This window comes from Adiantum capillus-veneris, chromosome 16 (assembly GCF_014529385.1).
Source record: "Adiantum capillus-veneris isolate H3 chromosome 16, ASM1452938v2, whole genome shotgun sequence".
Classification (NCBI taxonomy): domain Eukaryota; kingdom Viridiplantae; phylum Streptophyta; class Polypodiopsida; order Polypodiales; family Pteridaceae; genus Adiantum; species Adiantum capillus-veneris.
In genome coordinates this window covers 61455049-61474844 of record NC_140946.1, presented here as the reverse complement: position 1 = coordinate 61474844, position 19796 = coordinate 61455049, and the positions used below count along the sequence as shown (strand labels likewise).

The 19796-nt window shown below is 42.2% G+C and overlaps 1 protein-coding gene across 1 annotated transcript; it reads left to right on the top strand.

The window, feature by feature from the left end:
• Positions 1–405: 405 nt before the first annotated feature.
• LOC147439148 (F-box/kelch-repeat protein At5g15710-like) lies at positions 406–2423 on the top strand. The gene has a single exon (XM_086485053.1). The coding sequence runs from the start codon at positions 897–899 to the stop codon at positions 2298–2300; it is 1404 nt and encodes a 467-aa protein (XP_086341179.1). The 5' UTR covers positions 406–896; the 3' UTR covers positions 2301–2423.
• The last annotated feature ends 17373 nt before the right edge of the window (positions 2424–19796 follow it).

Sequence of the window (19796 nt, the reverse complement as noted above, 5' to 3'; positions counted from 1 at the left end):
TTGCAAAAAAAAAAATCAATGTTGAAAACTAATTCAAGATAATTTGTAAAACCTTAGATTTCACTTTACAAAAGAGAAATGATTTCTCTTGCAAAACTGACGGCGTTTTATGCGCATAAAGAGCAGGGCCATGACGGTATAGAAAGATTCCAAAGCAACAGGTGACACTTGGCAAGCTGACCACGTGGACTGCATGAAGACGTGGCAAAAGACCTGGCTGCAAGGTCGCCACGTGGAAAAGATGGTGACGTGGGTTGTACAGATAAGGAAAGTAGAGGTGGGAAGGATCCGACACGTGAGAGCGATCTGAGGACGTGGAGGATGAGTCGGCATTCTCTTTCCTCTCTCTTCCCACTCTCTGCCTCTCCTCCTCTTTCTTATATTATCTCTAGACTATGACTTGGTAGGATGAGTCGGCATTCTCTTTCCTCTCTCGCTCTCTCTCTCTCTTCCTCTCTTCGCCCAATCGCTCTTTTGCAGCTGCTCTCTCCTCCTCTGTGACGCCTAGGGTGTTTCCCTCTTCTCGCGCTCCGCAGCAGCCTCCGCTCTGCTACAATTTCTTCCCCTTACGTCTCGATTTCCTCTCAACAGTTCCGCCCAAGGCACTCCCACGTATTGTTAAAATCCCCTGTCGTTATACACATCTCTGTTATCACCATCTCCCTCGGACCCTACCCTGCTTCTCTATATAAGCTCTCCATCGCTCCTTTTCTGGCGATGCTCTGCAATGCGTGCAAATTGCTCGAGAATCTCTGTACATTTCTCTATATTGTAGAGAGGAGCTATTTGATCCGCTAAGCAGTTCAGGGGGTGGTGTGTGTGTGTGTGTGTGTGTGTGTGTGTGTGTGTGTAGAGAGTGAGAGAGAGAGAGTTCTTCTGCATTCACCCTCCCCAACATGTGCATGCATGGCAGATCAGTACCTGCAGATATGGCATTCACAGAGCACACATTAAGCACTTTGCCTGATGATTTGCTAGAAAAGATCTTCGCTATCCTTTCGCTCCGCATGAAGCTAGTTTGCCGATGTGTGTGCAGAAGCTGGAACTCCATCCTTTCCACAGACAGTCTACTCTCACACACATCCAACACAACCCCAGGAAGATGCAGGGAAGGTTCTTCTAATGCATGCTTCATGCTTACCACCAGGGGCCCGTTTGCTTACACCCTCGATCCCCTTACAAACTTTTGGCACAAGCTCCACAAACCCTCCTGCCCTGGCGCTTCCATCTTGGCCGCCTCCCATGGCCTTGTCTGCATTGGCAATCAAGTCTCTGAGTGCAGGTCTCTCATCATCTTCAACCTTCTCTCAAAGTCTTGGAGGCTCCTCCCTAACATGCTCCATGTGAGTCTTCTGCATAAGGTCACCATGGCTATGGATCCCCTGACACATGCGTACGTTATCGTAGTTTCCGGAGAGGATACTTCGGAATTTCGTGGGCGTCGCACATATAGGTTGCATACGGAAGTGTACGATTCTGTTGCAACGAGCTGGAGAATGGCGGGAGATGCAATACCTGAAGCGAAGTTTGGTTCCGACCCGGGAGTTTGGCACAAAGGGCTTTTCTATTGCATTACAGAGATGCCGTATGGGCTTACGGTTTTCAACCTTTTGGAGGGGCGGTGGATGGAGCTATCTGTAGAAATGCCGAGTGGAATTTTGCACCCCTCTTTGGTGTGCTGCAAGGGGCGATTGATGATGGTGGGCATTCAAGAGCATAATGCAGATTGCGATGAGCAACATGTTGTGAAGGAAAATTTAGATTTTTTGGGTTCACTATCCACAGAGCAAATTTCACGGCTGCCATGGCAAATGGCAAGGTCATTGTCATGGTCAGGTCCTCTACAGGTATGGGTGGCATCGCAGTTGCAATCAACTCTGGATAGATGGTCAGCCACGGCATCTTTGTCATCATTGATGTCGCGGTTGCCATCACCACCAGGGTCACCGCTGGCAACAGCATTTTCGACACCTCTGCCTCTGCCACCTCTACCATCAAAAGCAAAGAAATGTCTCAGAATTTGGACTCTGCTGAACTGCAAGCAGTGGATGATGATAGATGAAATGCCAGCAGAGCTCTGTACAGAGTTTATCATGCAGTTGACACCGAACACATCATTATTGTGCGCAGGGGTCGGTGACGACATCTGCATATCTTCTCATCAGAGTTCCAATGCAGTCATTTTCAATGTGAACACCATGGGCTGGAGGTATGCGGCAAGTGATCCATTGTTTCCGAGGAGTCGCGATACACATCTCTTAGGATTTGCAGTGCAGCCTGATGGTGCTTGTGTTCCTTAAACAAAGGAACAAAAGCTTCTGGCCAGTGCTCATCACCTTTGTGTATTTTGTATTTTGTTCAATGTACCTACATGGAAGATGTAAATTTTTAAGCATTTAGCAGGTAAAATGTCTTGTCTTGTCCACGATGGGTTTCTGGAAAAGACCTTGATTAATTAAGCAGATAAATTTACAAAATGAGCCTCAGAAGGCAAGGAAAGAGGCAATCCTAAAACACATTACAAGTACTCTTTCACTTGAGTAGAGACTTAAGGAGTTGAGCAAACCATCTCTTCCAAGGAAGTGATATTTGGACCATGTATAAAGGCTTATCCAAAACTTTACACAAGGCTGCAACACAAAAGGAGGCAATCCTTTTCAGCTCAAAGATAAACATGTAGGTAGTAGGTAGGCTTCCCTCAATCAAAGCCTGATTCCTTTGGAACCAGCAGTGCCATCCAGCTTAAAGCATACTCTTAGCAAGATGTCAAGAGGCACTGAAGCTTTCATGGTGTGCAGCGGAGCACAACCTTGATGCAGAGACTTTAGGAGCTTTTGGATCTTTGGACAAAGCCAAAAAATGTGCTTAACATCCTCTGGAGTATTACATCTTGCACACAGCCTTGTGCCCTTGTTGGCCTGCAAAGCTCTTAAACATGTCCAAATGCGTTGATGCAAAACCAATAGCTAAGGTAGGAGTGCTACTCCTTAGCTGGGATATGAAAACCCAAGTTGCATTTGAACCTATAGATCCACTATTTAGTGCTCCATTGTATATTCCATTTCCTGTTGAGCTGAGCCTTACCTTGAGGTCAAAATCTGGGAGATGGGAGAAACTTTTGAAAGCTTCTTTACCAAACCAGAGCAGTGTGTTGCTTGGACCTCTCCTTTAGAGGCACTTGTGCAAGAAGTTGGGTCATGCACACGAGTCAAAAAATACATCCAACAGACAGGTTATAAGTGTTAGCTAAAACCTGAATATCCATAATGTGAAGGTCTTTCTTACTGCTAATCCCAGCTTTAAAGCATTTGTGTGCCCTTATACTGAGCTTGAAGTTATAGGGTAAGATCCCATGCCAGATCGAGTCCTAGGAGCATAAAATCTAGCTGCTAGTGAAAATGTTTGGGCACTTTGAAATGGGATCTTATTTCAAACCAGCTATTCCACATCCCTGCTTTGCTATGTTATTGGTTGTAGCCTTCACCCTCATGGGTGAGGTAATGAGATCCCAGAGGGATACCAGAGTTGGTTGAAGATGCATCCAGCTGAAGACTGAACTTATCCATAACCCAGTTTCACCTTTGTTCTAGGCTTACCTTGAATCCCATTGGTATGCCCACAGGAGTCTAAAGACCTCTCCATCCTGAATGATGTGACAGCCAGCAGAGTCCACACTGTTTGGAGTAGAACCATTAAAGGATTTGAAACCATTTTTGCTATGGTTAATAACATAGTAGAACAGGTTCAAACATTCCAAAAAGCATTTGTAGAACCATTTTCTACACTCACTAAAGCATTAGCGTCATCAACAAATTTTTGCAGGCACATTTCTTCAGCCACACCAAGAATTCTGATTCTCTTTATTTTTTGGAGTTGCATATATTCTTTGACCAGCCAGCCTAGAGCATCTAAGGCAATGGCATATAACGGAGGGCTAGAGGGCAGCCCCGTCTGATTGATCTTTGGAGGGTTATGCTGCCAGTGAACTCCGCATTAATTGCCACTTGGGCAATCGACAAGAGTATGCACAAAACTTATGAATTTCTTCCCCAAACCAAGATCATACAAGGACTGTAGGGTCTTAGGCCTTGTCGAAATCCACCTTAAAGAAGAAGAAATCTTGCCTTGATTCTATGGCATGCTCAATGCCCTCTCACAATGAGATGATAGCATCTAAAATAAACTTGCCCTTGATGAAGCCTTTCTATTCTTTCATAATTATGTTATGGATCATTGGATTGAGTCTTCTAGCTAAGATAAGAGCAAGTTTTTTATAAATACAAGTCATGGGCTATACCAAAGTTTTCTCAGTGATAATCAACAAGAGACCCATCTTTTTTTTTAACAGAGGGATGAAGTCTTTAGCTTTTTTCCTTTTGAGCAGATCAAACATGTTTTATGGCGGGCTTGTTTATTTTCCCAGCCCAGAACTCCCTAGTAAAGATAAGGGCACTACTAGGAGCTCTTCTTGTCTAAGATGCTCTTTAAGTTCTACCAGTTGCTTAGTAGGAGGATCTAGACTGACCATCTTCTCTTCCAATTGAAGAATTTTACCCGAGATCATCATCCTTCTATTTTCTCTTATTTCCTAGGCTATCTTTTTGTACTCAACCAAAATATTTTGAATATTCTGTATTGCAACTTCCCATGCTTTAAAAGGGGAATATGAACAAACTGCATCATTCAAAATGAATTTTACCCTTTCCCTGATAAACTTGAGTTTCTATAGAGATTAATCTAAATGCACCCAACCTGCTTTGAAATTGCTTGGACCTGAACACAAATGAAAGGTAACAGGTTTATGATCAGAGAGCAGGAGGGAAGAGTCAGACTTACAGTTCACTTGCCAATTGGTTCTAAAGGAGATCAGCAGACATGTAGACTCTATCGAACCTTGCAGCCCTGAAGTAGTGCCCAACCTGCTTGTGTAGCCAGTGTCCTCAGAAATGTCTATCAGATTCAAATTGTCTGCTAAAAAATCCCATTTATCTTTTTCTATCCCTGAGATAACCTGTCCCTTATTACACCACGTATTTGAAATTTTTTCAACCACGTTATTGTCACCTGCTATAATGATAGGATTAGTCAAGCTAGCTAATTCTTGCCAGAAAAAAGCTCTCTCAGCGCTAGAGTTAGGGGCATAAAGAATCACAAGAGTATAGTTGAAGGGGGAACTTAAAGTGACTACAACCCAGTAGCCCTTCTGAGATTGTTGAGTTGACATAATAGACTTGCTATACTTGTGTGCAATACCAATAGTAGCACCACCTTTTCTTGCAACATGATGAGTAGAGTACCATTGGTGAGTAGGGCTAATTCTTTTAAGATTGAAGATGAGGGGATCTCCAAAAACTTTCAATTCGTACAAACAAACGTAGTTAGGTTGAAATCTGAGGTTCTTAGGCCCTTTTCTAATACAGAGAGCTCTTGTAGGGTCTGCTAGACTCTTGCAGTTGAATGGGAAACCCTCTATGTTAGGACTACTCATTTTTTAATGGATTTGGAGGGTTGGTGAGGGACACTGAGGCTCCGTTAGGATCTGGATTTTTCTCCTTCTTCCTTTTATGGCTTAGGTAGTGACTCCTCGGCTTGAGTCATGATAATGTCTCTACAGAAACGTCAGTGGATGCTGCCATTTTTTGTTTGCGGCAGTTGATCATACTCATGTAGATACTATGCAAAAAACCTCTCTTCTTGGATGTGGGATGAGAACTTTGATTGAGTTCTTTTGATGACTTCATCCTCAGCTTCAACTTTATCAGAATCTGAAGAGAGTCATCTAGTCCTATCAGACGGGCTGTTAGGAGGGGAAGGCAAAGGGGCCTCTTTAGGACTACGGTTTTGCAGTGGGTTGATATAGATCTTCTCATTGTTCTTGTCATCCTCATTAGGAAGGGAATGGGGTTTAAGGGGGCCTCTTTATTTTCCATGGGAGTAAAAAAGAGATTATGGAAGGGACAAATGGGTGGATGCCATGTGGACTGAAATGGTGGTATGGTAGGGCCTAAAAGTAAGTGGTCAAACTTGTACTCTTTTATAAAATATAAAGAGAAAATCTCTTTTAAATTCAAAAAAATAAACTTTTTTAAAAATAGCTGAGTAAAAACCAATTCTTTCTCTCTCTACTGGCTGCCAGTTTCTCCCCCCTCTCTTCTAAAAGGGAGTCCTTCGAAAAACCTGTTGATCATTCCCTCCCTCTCTCTCTATTGTACCATCTCTCACTTCTCTTAACTTCACCTTGCAAGTTGCTTCTCTTTCTTTCCTTTCAATTTTCCCTTCCAAAAGCTCTGCAACAGCAGAAGTTTGAACCTCCTTTCCCTCCTCAAGCTTACTGCATTCTTGAGGGCTACATTCTCCTCAAGCTGAAGTTCTCCATTTCTCCATAGGCCTCACTAAATATCTCTAACTAAAGTTGAAGATCTGCAACATATCCTTCTGCTAGATCATCCCTCTTTCTTACCTCAATAGGTTTCCTGCTCCTTCTCCATTAAGCTCTCTAGCGAGGATCTACTTCCCTCTCAAGCTTTGCAACATTATCTTCCCCATTAAGCCAACAAGCAGGTAAAGCAGTATAGCAGTAAGTGGCATCCTTCACCTTTGTGTAACATCAAGAACAGCTGAGAACATGGATATGCAATGTCTAATCATAAGTGTTTGTCTGTAGGTTGTGTCACTATTCCCCATGACATCATCGGGTACTCGACGACCTAAGAGTGTCATTGACTCCATTTCTTGCAGCAATGTACAAGACGACAATGCATATTGGTTGATGATGAAGTTCAAATGAATGATGTGGGTGACAATGCAGCCCAGCTTAAGAGGTGCACACAAGGTCTCAAGGAAACACATGGCTTCTCGAGCACACCATTGGAAGGGAAGAATCATGGAATTCAAGCAAACACAAGACTACAAGAGGCTTGCGAAGGTGCAACATGTCTATGTTGCTTCACAAATGAAGCTAGAGACAGCAATGGCTCCATTGAGGTTTCCTGCAAATTGTAATTTTAATCCTCTTTCAAGTTTTTGGTCGTCTATTTAGTATTTTTGCATTGTGTGTTGCTTTTGATGACTGTAAGATTTTTGTTGCTTGTTCATGCATGCAGATTTTTTTCCATCTGATTTTGTAGAGTAAGAGCCAATAGAGTCCTTCACAGGAATTTTTGAGGCCATCCACACTGAGCTTGGCAAGTTGCTCTATGCTGGCTGTCCATCCTTTGAGCTTGCCTCACGCGACATTTTTTTAATAATCATACTTATGTCACACCTAGGCGAAATGGATATGGTAATCTTTCTCCGGTTCACTCGCCAACTTTGGAGAGTTTGGAACGGCTTAAGCTAAACAGTGCCTTGATTGTAGCAACCAAAAGGAGAATCAAGGTGGATGTGCAAGCAGCAATGAAGTGCACCTATAGTTTCACAAAGCCACGGTTCCATGGTTTATGTCTCTTCATGTGTTTATGTTCATATTTTGACTTCAGAGTGTTTTAAGTTATTTTGACGTTAATTTTAAGTGCTTTTTAAAAAGTGACTTTGGGTATATAAGTGACTTTTTAGGTTTTAGACTTCATTTCTCACATTCACAAAACTCTAGCTCTAAGCTCTCTTCGCATCTTCTTTGCGAACGAACCCATGGCAACGTCTATTGATGCACTTCACACAATTAGAAAAGTTAAGACTTGCATATCGAGCACATGAACTACTCAGTGTGTTAGAGGGGACAATTGACATGCATGCCACTGTCAACCTTCATGCAGAGGCATTTGAGAGGAACATTCAAGGGTTAGTTGGCTAAGTATGGGCACCCAAGTGTGAATGGGGCAAGCTCATATAAAAGTCACCTAAACCTAAAAATCATTCATCCTCTCATTTGTGCAATGCAAGAAGAGTGCTCTTGCTCCATCTCCTTCTCCGTCTCCCTTGTGTACTAGTATGTGTATGTGTGTTTGCTTGAGAGAGAGAGAGAGAGAGAGAGAGAGAGAGAGAGAGAGAGAGAGAGAGCATTGCGGCGGCACGACAGCGGTGAGGCGGTTGAGCGCGGCACAACGACGGTAATTTTTTCTTCGCGGCGAGGAATCCTCCATGACAACAAGCGTAGACCGGTAAGTGACACACCATCCTCATCTTTGAGCTTACTAGTTTAGGCTAGTTGCGTGCTTGGAACCATCTGTGGCTCGCACAAAGTGCTAGGCAAGGGCCTTGCTTCGATACGTGCGGCAAAATCCCACATTTTTGGCGCCGTTGCCGGGGAATCGCACTGCACTAAGCTCAAGAGACACTCTGTGCTTCTTCTGTGAGTGTTTGTGTTAGTAAGAAAGAGGAAGAAGAAGAAGTTATTTTCTGTAAGCTTTAATTTCCTGCATAATCTTTGTTTTCTACCAATGTCTGCTTTTACACAGTTTTTTATAATTTGCACAGTTAGTAGTTAGTAGTGAATGAGTGTTTTCTGCCAATGCCTGCTTGCATACAATCTTTACATAGTTAGTGAATAGCTTGTTTTCTATCAATGTCTGTTTTTACACAATTTTTTATTTGCACACCTAGTAATTATTGTGCTAGGTAGTGAAAGAGTAAGCAGTTAGTAGTTAGCAGAGTAGATAAGCTTAGTTAGTAGAGTAGTTAGTTGCAGAAGAGATAAGGTTAGGTTAGTTAGGAGAGTAGGCAAAAAGTTTTGTGTGTGTGTGGCCCAAAAAGGCCACCGAAACCGCGCGCGGTGACTGGCAAAAAAAAAAAAAACCAAAAATAATGCATGAGGTGTGAGCGTGCTCTCCAAAAATTTTCGATTGGGATCGAGATCATTTCCCCAAGCCCAGGCCTAGGCTTCAGTCCCTAATCCTCTGATATATAGTAGACTCACTCTTATATATATACCCTACCTCCACAAGAGGGAATGAGGGCATGTGGGACAAGTTCCTCAAGTCCTCCACCATCCCCTTCACACTCACCCTTTGGACTTACTAATTCTAGTTCTCTCTCCACCTAAGAAAAGACTAGTTTTAGCATTTCGAGGGCTATACGCAACCGAAACGGGGGGCTGTAAAGCACCGTACGTCCCTCTAGCCAAGATGCTCATTTTGAGCTATTGTACGTCATATTCTGTGGCTCACTTAAAAAACGGGACCAAAAATACAAAACAATTGGGTTATAAACACCTAAAAAACTAGGTGAGCGGCCTCCATGGGCACTCACCAACACCTCTAGAGTGTCGAGGTCACATGCACCTACAATCTGGTTGTGTGCTAGAGGACAAGCACATCGAGAGTGTCTCCGTTTACACGGACACTCATTATTCCTCTACCTTAGGCTCTAGGCCCTCAGCGAGAACCCAAGGTAGTACCACTCAGGACCCGTATATAGCGTCTAGTGACTCTTCCTCTGACTACGACATCATGGAGGGTTACCCAATGCCTAATCTTGATAGCTGAAGCCAAGACATGCATGCCATGGACCCACAATCCGGGCCGAGCATGCTTAGCCACTTGAAGGAAACCTTTAGTATCGCCACTCACTCCGAACAGGGAGCTAACGATATAAATGGGGGGGGGGGGGGGGGGGAGGGGGGGAGTGGAAGTAAATTCTCCATTCATGACCAACATAGACCCTATGCCCTTAGAGAATGTGCATGTGAATACTCCATTTACTGCACCCTTTGACTCTTCAGAGCTATTCCCCTCCGAGGTTATATTACCTGATGGTAGAAGCCTTGCCGAAGTACAAGAAGTTGAGCTGTATATCATTGCGGCTAGGGAAAATAAAATTGAGAGCTTACGCAAGGCAGACCAACGAAGAGAGTTAAAAGTGAAAGCCCCTATGCCAATATCTTTGCTAGGAGAGCAATCAAGTGCTCCTGAATTAGCGTCCACGAAGGGTTCAACCCATAGAGAGCCACATTGCATCTAGTTCAAAGGACACCCCTAGTACCTCAAGCCTAGATGGAGCGTTCCTATATGAGAACTGGGAGTACGAACTACAAATTGGAAACTCTAACTGACCTATTCACAGGTCACAACTATCACATGGGTTGGTTAGATGTCCTACAATCCACAACGGGTGCTACTAGTGTGGAGGATCAACAACAAAGAATTTGTGAGGTCATCCATAGGGTTATTGAGCTAGAGAGGAAAAACAAGGGGATTCACATGCTTTCAACGGGTCTCATGAGATTCTTGGATACAGGGAAGGCTAGACAACCAACCTTATCGCAAATGGAGACTCCCTCGGTAAGTCCGATGGATCCTCCATATATTGTTTTGCTAGGGGTCTCAGTACAATCTGAGCCCACAAGTGATAGCTTTACTTTTCCAAGTCTAGCTCATCTTTCCCTTGATGACACCACGGCTACCATGCCTATCCCAATGATGGGCATGCCAAGAAACACGCCATGGACCTCATTTGTTAGTAAAGCACCACTATATCGTAGCTCAATGCCGACAACGGCCCCTACAAGTGTGTACCAATAGTATGCACCTATGGGTCATAACACTCACGTAGCCCCTACCCCTCCCATTGTTTCAACAACCTATGCTCCACAACCACAACACCCAAGCTCTTATTTCCATGGGACCATATCAGACGTCTGCTATGCATAGGGCCACACATATGAACTTTGGACTGTCACATGCACAACACCGTACCAAACGAGGAACCCAAGGGCTTTCTATGCGCCAAGCCCAATGCCAATACCTACTCCACATGTAGTCTCTGGATCACGTTCACCCACGGTGCCTGCTCACTTAGGTGACTTGGCAACGTTTGCTCAAGCTATCGGTTGATCTATTGCTGAGAATATGCGTAACACGCCTGATAGAGAACCTAGAAGTAAGGCAGTACAAATAGCCAAGCTCACACAAAAATTTAGTGGAGACGGGGATGTGAGAAAGCATATCGAAGTGTTAGTAGTGAATGAGTGTTTTCTTCCAATGTCTGCTTGCACACAATCTTTACATAGTTAGTGAATAGCTTGTTTTTTGTCAATGTCTGCTTTTACATAGTTTTTTATTTGCACAACTAGTAGTTATTGTGTTAGATAGTGAAAGAGTAAGCAGTTAGCAGAGTAGGAAGCTGTACTGTGAGTTAGTAGTTAGCAGAGTAGATAAGCTTAATTAGCAGAGTAGTTAGTTGCAGAAGAGATAAGGTTAGGTTAGTTAGGAGAGTAGGAAAAAAGTTTTGTGTGTGTGTGTGTGGCCCAAAAAGGCCACCGAAACCGCGCGTGGTGTGATTGGTAAAAAAAAAAAACCGAAAATATAATGCGTGAGGTGTGATCGTGCTCTATGAAAATTTTCGATTGGGATAGGGTTCGTTTTCCCAAGCCCAAGCCCAAGCCCAGGCCCAAGCCTCAGTCCCTAGTCCTTTGATATATACTAGACTCACTCTTATATATATACCCTACCCCCACAAGAGGGAATGAGGGCATGTGGGACAAGTTCCTTAAGTCCTCCACCATCCCCTTCACACTCACCCTTTGGACTTACTAATTCTAGCCCTCTCCCCACCTAGGAAAAGACTAGTTTTAGGATTCCAAGGGCTGTATGTAACTGAAACGGGGCCTGTAAAGCACCGCACGTACGTCTAGCCAAGACGCTCGTTTTGAGCTATCGCACGCCATATTCTATGGCTTGGTTAAAAAACGGTACTTAAAATACAAAAAAATTTGGTTTATAAACACCTAAAAAACTAGGTGAGAGGCCTCCACGGGCACTCACCAACACCTCTAGAGTGTCGAGGTCACATGCACCTACAATCTGGTCGTTTGCTAGAGGACGAGCACATCGAGAGTGTCTCCGTTTACACATTCACTCATTATTCCTCTACCTTAGGCTCTAGGCTCTCAGCAGGAACCCAAGGTAGTACCAGTAGGGACCCGCATATAGCGTCTAGTGACTCTTCCTTTGACTATGACGTCATGGAGGGTTACCCAATGCCTAATCCTAATAGCTCAAGCAAAGACATGCATGCCATGGGTCCACGGTCCGGGCCAAGCATGCTTACCCGCTTGAAGGAAACCTTTAGTAGAGCCACTCGCTTTGAACATGGAGCTAACGATGTAAATGAGGGGAGGGGGGGAGTAAATTCTCCATTCACGACCAATGTAGACCCTATGCCCTTAGAGTGAATACTCCATTTACTGCACCCCCTGACTCTTCAGAGCTATTATCCTCCGAGGTTATATTACCTGATGGTAGAAGCCTTGCTGAAGTACAAGAAGTTTAGCGGTATATCATTGCGGCTAGGGAAAAGAAAATGGAGAGCTTACGCAAGGTGGAGCAACGAAGAGAGTTAAAAGCAAAAGCCCCTATGCCAATATCTTTTCTAGGAGAGCAATCGAGTGCTCCTGAATTAGCGACCACTAAGGGTCAACCCATAGAGAGCCACATTGCATCTAGTTTAAAAGACACCTCTAGCACCTCAATCATAGATGAAGTGTTCTTAAATGAGAACTGGGAGTACGAAATACAAACGAAAATTCTAACCGACCTATACACAGGTCACACCTATCACATGGGTTGGTTAGATGTCCTACAATCCACAACGGGTGCTACTAGCGTGGAGGATCAACAACAAAGAGTTTTGAGGTCATCCATAGGGTTATTGAGCTAGAGAGACAAAACAAGGGTATCCACATGCCTTCCACGGTTCTCATGAGATTCTTGGATACAGGGAAGGCTAAACAACAAACCTTATCGCAAATGGAGACTCCCTCGATAAGTCCGATGGATCCTCCATATGTTGTTTTGCAAGGTGTCTCAGTGCAATTTGAGCCCACAAGTGATAGCTTTACTTTTCTAAGTCTAGCTCATATTTCCCTTTATGACACCACGGCTACCATGCCCACCTCAATCATGGGCATGCTAAGAAACACGCCATGGACCTCATTTGTTAGTAAAGCATCGCTACATGGTAGCTCAATGCCGACAACGGCCCCTACAAGTGTGTACCAATCGTATGTACCTATGGGTCATCTCATTCATGTAGCCCCTACCCCTCCCATTGTTTCAACAACCTATGCTCCACAACCACAACACCCAAGCTCTTATTTACATGCGACTATACTACCGGCTAGCATTAGCATGTCACATCCAGCGTCTGCTATGCCTAGGGCCACACATATGAACTTTGGACCGCCACATGGCACAACACCATACCAAACGTGGAACCTAAGGGCTTCCTATGCGCCAAGTCCAATGCCAATACTTACTCCACATGTAGTCTCTGGAGCACCTCCACCCACGGTTTCTGCTCACTTAGGTGACTTGGTAACATTTGCTTAAGATATTGGTCGATCTATTGCTGAGAATATGCTTAACACGCCTCATAGAGAACCTAGAAGTAAGGCAGTACAAATCGCAAAGCTCACACCAAAATTTAGTGGAGACGGGCGTGTGAGAAAGCATATCGAAGTGTTTGAACAAATATGCGATTCTCTAGGAGAACACAATGACTTGCATAAGAGTAATGCTTTAAGCCTAACCTTAAGTGGCAGGGCTGGGGATTGGTATAGAACCCTAAGGGTGAAAGAAAAAAAGATTTATCCTACTCTTAGGAGACTATTCTTAAAAGAATACATGCGAGAGGGAGTGCTTTGGGGTGTAGCCTCTCAGCTCCAGAAAGCCCAACGAGAGGAAGGAGAGTTAGTGAGAGACTTTATTAGTCGCTTTGAAGCATTTGAATTATCGTTGTAATCCAAATAAGTGCTTCAATAATAATCAATTGCTTGATAGATTCATTAGGGGACTACAACTAGAGGATATCTACAATGGCCTAGTCATTAGAGGTATCACCACTTGGGAAGCAGTCACCACCAATGCAATCCAATTGGAGGATAATTTAATGATTCAAGGAGAAAGAGTGTCTATTGAGTCTAGATCTATTCGGTCACAAGCATCGGGGCATCAACCAATGACCCTAAAGACTATTGCTAAGGAGCAAAAGATATATGAGATGAATTTAGCAGATCTCACCAAGGCCATTCAAGAGAGTCTTAGAGACAATCGTGCTCCACAAAAAAATCATATGTACCCAAGATGAGAGCAACAATGGTGCTCAGTATGCTATGGACCGCATAGCATACCAGTGAATGCCCTACTTTTAGAGTAAAATTCAATGGGAATTGCAACGCCTATGGGAGGTATGGTCATCGAGCTAAGGATTGCATAGTATTTAAGCACGCGATAGCCAATAGACCAACCTTAGCATGGATAGACACACCTCGACTGCCTGCATTGATGCCATCCTCACCTGCTGAACAAAAGTCACAACACATGGTCCCTAGGGCCGCAGATGTTGTTCAAACAACACCCTTACCACCTCCAGTGCTAGGACCGCAACCACCACATCCAAGAATCACTTCAGTGAATCAAGTGGATTGTGAATCAGCTACTGCTTGTTTGGAAGGCTGTGAGGAAGATATAGACCCTAATATTGCCTATGGGATTGATGCGCTTGAAGAAAGTCCACAATACTACATGGAGGACTATTGGGGACAAGTCAAACTTGTCTATCAAGTAGCTTCTCTTGCAGCAAGAGGCCAAAATATCAATAACACTGTTAAGAGACCGCCTCTTCAATGCTATGAGTGTGGATGTCCATATCGTGTGGCCAAGTGTCCTATTAGACTACAATAATGAAAACCAATCAAGCGAGAACTTCTACAATGCCGATTGATGTGGCATAGATCATTTGTATGCCCAATGTCCAAATAATCCAAATGCACCGAAGATCACGCCATTAAACTTGATTGAGGTTACCGAGGAGCCATCACAAAGTACACCTGTGGTACTTGGAAACGTACGCACACGATCGATTCTCCAAAAACAAAATTATATTGTTGAGGAAAGAGACACGCATCAATTTTCCAATCTCAGAAAAAGAAGAAAACACGAAGGAACAGATCGCAAAAAGCAGCGAAGTCAGACCCCAGTTCAAAGACCAACATAGAGACTGGTGACAACCCCGTATATATGAATGACGCTGAAGAAGATTCTGATTCAGTTCAAACCATGGAGACCAAAACGACCACCACGATAGAAACCAACAAGGAAGATCTTCATGAGCCACAAGGTCCAGGATCCAAGAAGAAGATAGGAACTTATCCAAACCCTATAGAGGAGATTGAGCGAGTCAAGCAATCAAGGAGTCTGGTAGAAGATACCCAATGGGATCTAGAGACAACACCTAGGCAGATCCAGAGTATAGACACAGTGTTATATACGCAACAACAACCTCACGAAGTCCATAGACCCTTAGCCATACCTAGTGTCATCCAAGAAGAAAGTAACTTAAAGTCATGGGAAAGAGGGCGTACGCACTTCTTGATGGAAAGAATGTTTACAGAGGGACTACCTGACCCTATGGAAGAAATGGAGATCCCATCTTCCTCACGTCAAGGGGATGAAGCCCAAAAGGTGCCGTTAAACATTGCCAAATTCATGGATTTCATGCCTTGAGAAGTTAGAACCACCATCATGTCCAAACTATATAAAGACCCTGAGCTAGTCTCAGCTCTTCGAGCTTTCCTCAATGGAGACTGAAGGTTGGGCTACCACAATTTGCATAGATGGATGGAGCTGAGGAGATGCCAATAGAGAAGGAACACTTAGATCCACAACCCAACCTAGATGAGAACCTTGTTGTAGAAATACCTGTTAACAAGTTGGGACAATACTTTGAGGGAGATGAATCCAATGCAACCATACCAATCACTACCAAGGGATTAATTGTGAAGGGGATCCTTGATGGTGGTGCTGGGTTAGCATTGTGACTAAAAATTGATGGAAAACTATGGGAAGACCTCACCTTGCGACCACAACCATAGTAGTGAAGATGGCCAATGGGTCTATTGTTAAACCTATTGGGATGGTAGAAGATCTCAAGATCAAGGTCTTTGGACATAAAATAAGAATTACCTTCATTGTTATGGATTTATCCAAGCACACTATGGTATCGGAGATGATCTAGGACGTCCTTTTATGAGGGAAGCAAAAATGGTGCATGACTGGTCTAAAAACCATGTCTACTTGCAGTTCCAAGATTCTGTCATTCGAGTAGATCTTGTAAGTGGTCTAGCACATCCCCTAGGAAAAAGATTTATAAAAGATCATAGATCTGACACCATAGTTCACTCAACCCCGTTGCAAAAATGTTACACGTGTATAGTGGACATTTATGTTGGGGAAGATTCTCCTTATATGGATGTACTACCTGGGATGACCGAGTCGGACAATGTGGATTGGGTCCACCTAGCAGCAACTATAAACACTTGGGAAAACAGGGAGACGACTTGGGTAACACCTGAGGGGGATGAAATGCCACCACTCGTACCCTTAAATATGCTAGAAGCAATGCATATAGCTTCTGAAGACCTACAATATGAAGGTTTGACTGGCATTGGAACCAGTAGCGTATCACAAGACTATAGCCCACACGATTTGGAGTTAGAATCATCGATTGAAATTGACTCTGAGGACGAAGAATCTGATTTAAATCTTAGTGTAAATGTGAGGAAAAACCATTCAGGGCCCAGTGGTACCCTAGATGACAATCTATCCCTAAGTTGCATTATTTGTTATTCGGGAGACGTATAATACGCGAATAATGTGTGTATTATTCGTTTATCTAAATTATACGGCCGTATTATACGGTGCCACATCAGTATAAACGGCCAAGCGTATAACTTCTTGGTTTTTCGAACGAAAAACTTTTCGAACGAAAAACTTTTCGAACGAAATTATTTTCGATCAAAAATTATAACGATCGAATATGTTAGTATATATAACAGCACGCGACAGGCCTCATACCATCTTTGACAGTCAGTGTTTTCCATGTGAGTACTCTCACCAAACGATCAAAAGAATAATTTGTAAAGAAATAAAACAATTTGAATTAAATAAAAATTAAAATTCAATAGAATTTAAGTTTTGTGATTCAAATTTATGAATTTGTTTCGAAAAAATTAGTAAATAGTTGAAAGTTTGTATTTTGTGAAGAGTTTAATCTCTCACCTAATACAAACTGTAATTATAAGAATCACTTGTCAATGTGTTCAATTAATTGACACTTGAAAGTGACTAATAAAAAAAAAGTGGGATATTATCGTTGTGTGTAGAGTGTACTCTCACATGAGATAATTAGTTTAAAAATATAATTACATAAAAATTAATTTTATGTAATTTAAAGTTCGATTTTGATGTGTAGAGATTTTCTCTCACTTCAAAATGAATATAATGAAACAAAATTATATTTTTACATTTTGTGTAGAGCTATTCACACTGCTATGCTCTCACTAGAGTAAAAATTTAGGAAAAACATGTCCAAAAATATTGATATTCTCTTATCTTTATTTGGACTGCAAAATCTACCGTACTGTGTGAGAGCATACACATGCTCGCATTGTAGATAGATAATCGCTTAAAAATCTATGGTAAAGTGTAATAACTTTTTGTTCGCACTTTGCATAGATACGATAATTATCAAGTATTGTAAGTGATTATCATTTAGACATTTAAAAATGTCACTTATAGCTCTTGTGTGTATAACAATTTATAATGATAATCATTTTAATACTTGATTTAATTGTAATTATTGATTATCGTAATGTGTTAAAGCTACAAGTTTGCACTTTAGATAAATCGATGCAATTTATATGTAATCCAATGGTATTGTTTTTTATTATTGTATTTTTGTTCAATCATTGTTTTTAATTATTTTAATTTCATTCAATCATTGTTAGTTAAATTAATTTAACGTTTTAATTGATTTTGATTATGAAAATGATCATTGACTTTGTTTTTACTAGCAAATTACTTTTGTGCATCATGATGAAAGGACAAGAGTGGAGTTATGTGCATGAGTTGAAAGTTGGGAGAAATACATCTCGACTTAAATGTAAATCTTGTGGCCAAGAGTTCAGTGGTAATGCAACCAGAATTAAAGAGCATTTATTTAAAGTCCCTGGCAATGTTGAAAAGTGCGGGGCACCACCAAAAAAATTTCATTAAAAATTTGCCATGTATTCTCGCAAAGTAAAGTTTATTCTTGCAGCTAAACATAAAGGTGATGTTTCTAAAGATATTCATGTGAATATTGAACCATCTGTATGCAATGAGGCAACAGAAGAGGTGTGTAACACTCAAGTAAACGATCAAAGCTCTCAATTGAACCCTCTTCATGGACATGCTTCTACATCAGGAGGAGTTCGTAGCACAAGAAAATCCGACAGAGCGTCATCCAATGGATAGACAATGCCTGAAGCATTAGGTAAACAATGGTTGCTTGAGTTGCATTTAAAATGGACACAAGCATTTGTTGCGTGTGGCATATCGTTCAATGCTGTGCGCAATCCAATATTTCAAGATGCTTTGATGAGTACAACCAAAAAAGGATTTGTGCTTCCTGACTATAACAAGATGCGAACTGAATATCTTGATAAATTCAAAGAGAGTACTGAAGCCATTCTCAAACGCAGAGTTCTAGAGTTTGTTCCAGCATATAGATGCACCATAGCATTGGATGGATGGACTAATTGTCAGAAAAAACCTTTAATCAATGTAATGCTTACTAACCCTAGAGGGGCTATGTTCGTGGAAGCAATTGATAGCTCATTGAAAGAGAAGACTATCACCTACCTAGCAGGGGTGTATGAGCGTGCAATTGCAAAGGCAGGTGGACCAAAGAATGTGACTGCTATTGTCACAGATAATGCGGCCAACTACAAAGGAGCAGGAAGATCTATTTAAGTCAAGTATCCGGAGATTTCTTGGGTACCATGTGCAGCTCACACTTTAAATTTGCTTTTAAAAGATATTGGTAAAATGGCATGTGTGAAGCAAACTTTATTGGATGCAAATCATGTGGTGAAATTCATTAGAGAGCATCAATTTTCGTATGCTCTTTTTCGAACCAAGTCACCAAATAAAGCTTTGCAAATATTTTGCGCGACAAGGTTTGCTACGGCATACTATGTTCTTGCTTCTTTGCAAGAGTTGAAGCCTGCATTGATGGAAACCTTAGCAGACAGAAGATGGGATGGATGGCTCAACAAGTATCCAAGTTATCAGGAAGCAGCTGGTCGATGTGCGCAAATAGTAAACTCGCCAGTCTTTTGGCGTAATGTAGAAAGAATAGTAACTGTGTCAAAGCCATTTGTAGATCTTTTGAGAGCAGTTGACACAGATTATTTTATTTTTGGTCGGGTCTACTAGTATATGTCAGAGGCTATACGCAAGCTAAGAGAAAATGTCAGTTTTGGTGCAAAGGATAAAGCTACCATGATTACAATTGTTAACAAGCATTGGGTGCAGTTGCATACGCCATTGTATGGTGCGGCTTTTGTATTGGATCCTAAGTTTCAAATGCATCAGCAATCTGCCAACAAAGAAGTTATGTCCGACTTCAAAACAGTGTGCTCCCAACTCTTAGGGCACGAAGATGAAAAAATAGCTTTTCATCAGCGAGTAGATTATGCCAACAGAACTGGTATGTTTTAGGATCCGTGGCATATAGATGCCATTGGCAAAACAAGTGCACCTTTATGGTGGAAGGAGTATGGTGGAGAGAAAGTGGAGTTGCAACACATTGCAGTTAGAGTTTTATCAGTAGCTGCATCAAGTGGAAGTTGTGAGCGAAACTGGTCAGCATTCGACTTTGTGCACACCAAAAAGCGAAACAGACTTCATACTAAACGGGTTGCTGATTTGGTGTATGTTTTTTGCAATATGAGACTTATTTATAAGCCTCAAAACATTGCAACTAGAGCAGCTCAAAAGCAATATGCAGTCTTTCAAACGCATGAAGCTATTTTTGCA

What these genes read in the sequence shown, in the direction of transcription:
- LOC147439148 (XM_086485053.1), top strand. Translation starts at nt 897, where the DNA reads ATGTGCATGCATGGCAGATCAGTACCTGCAGATATGGCATTCACAGAG.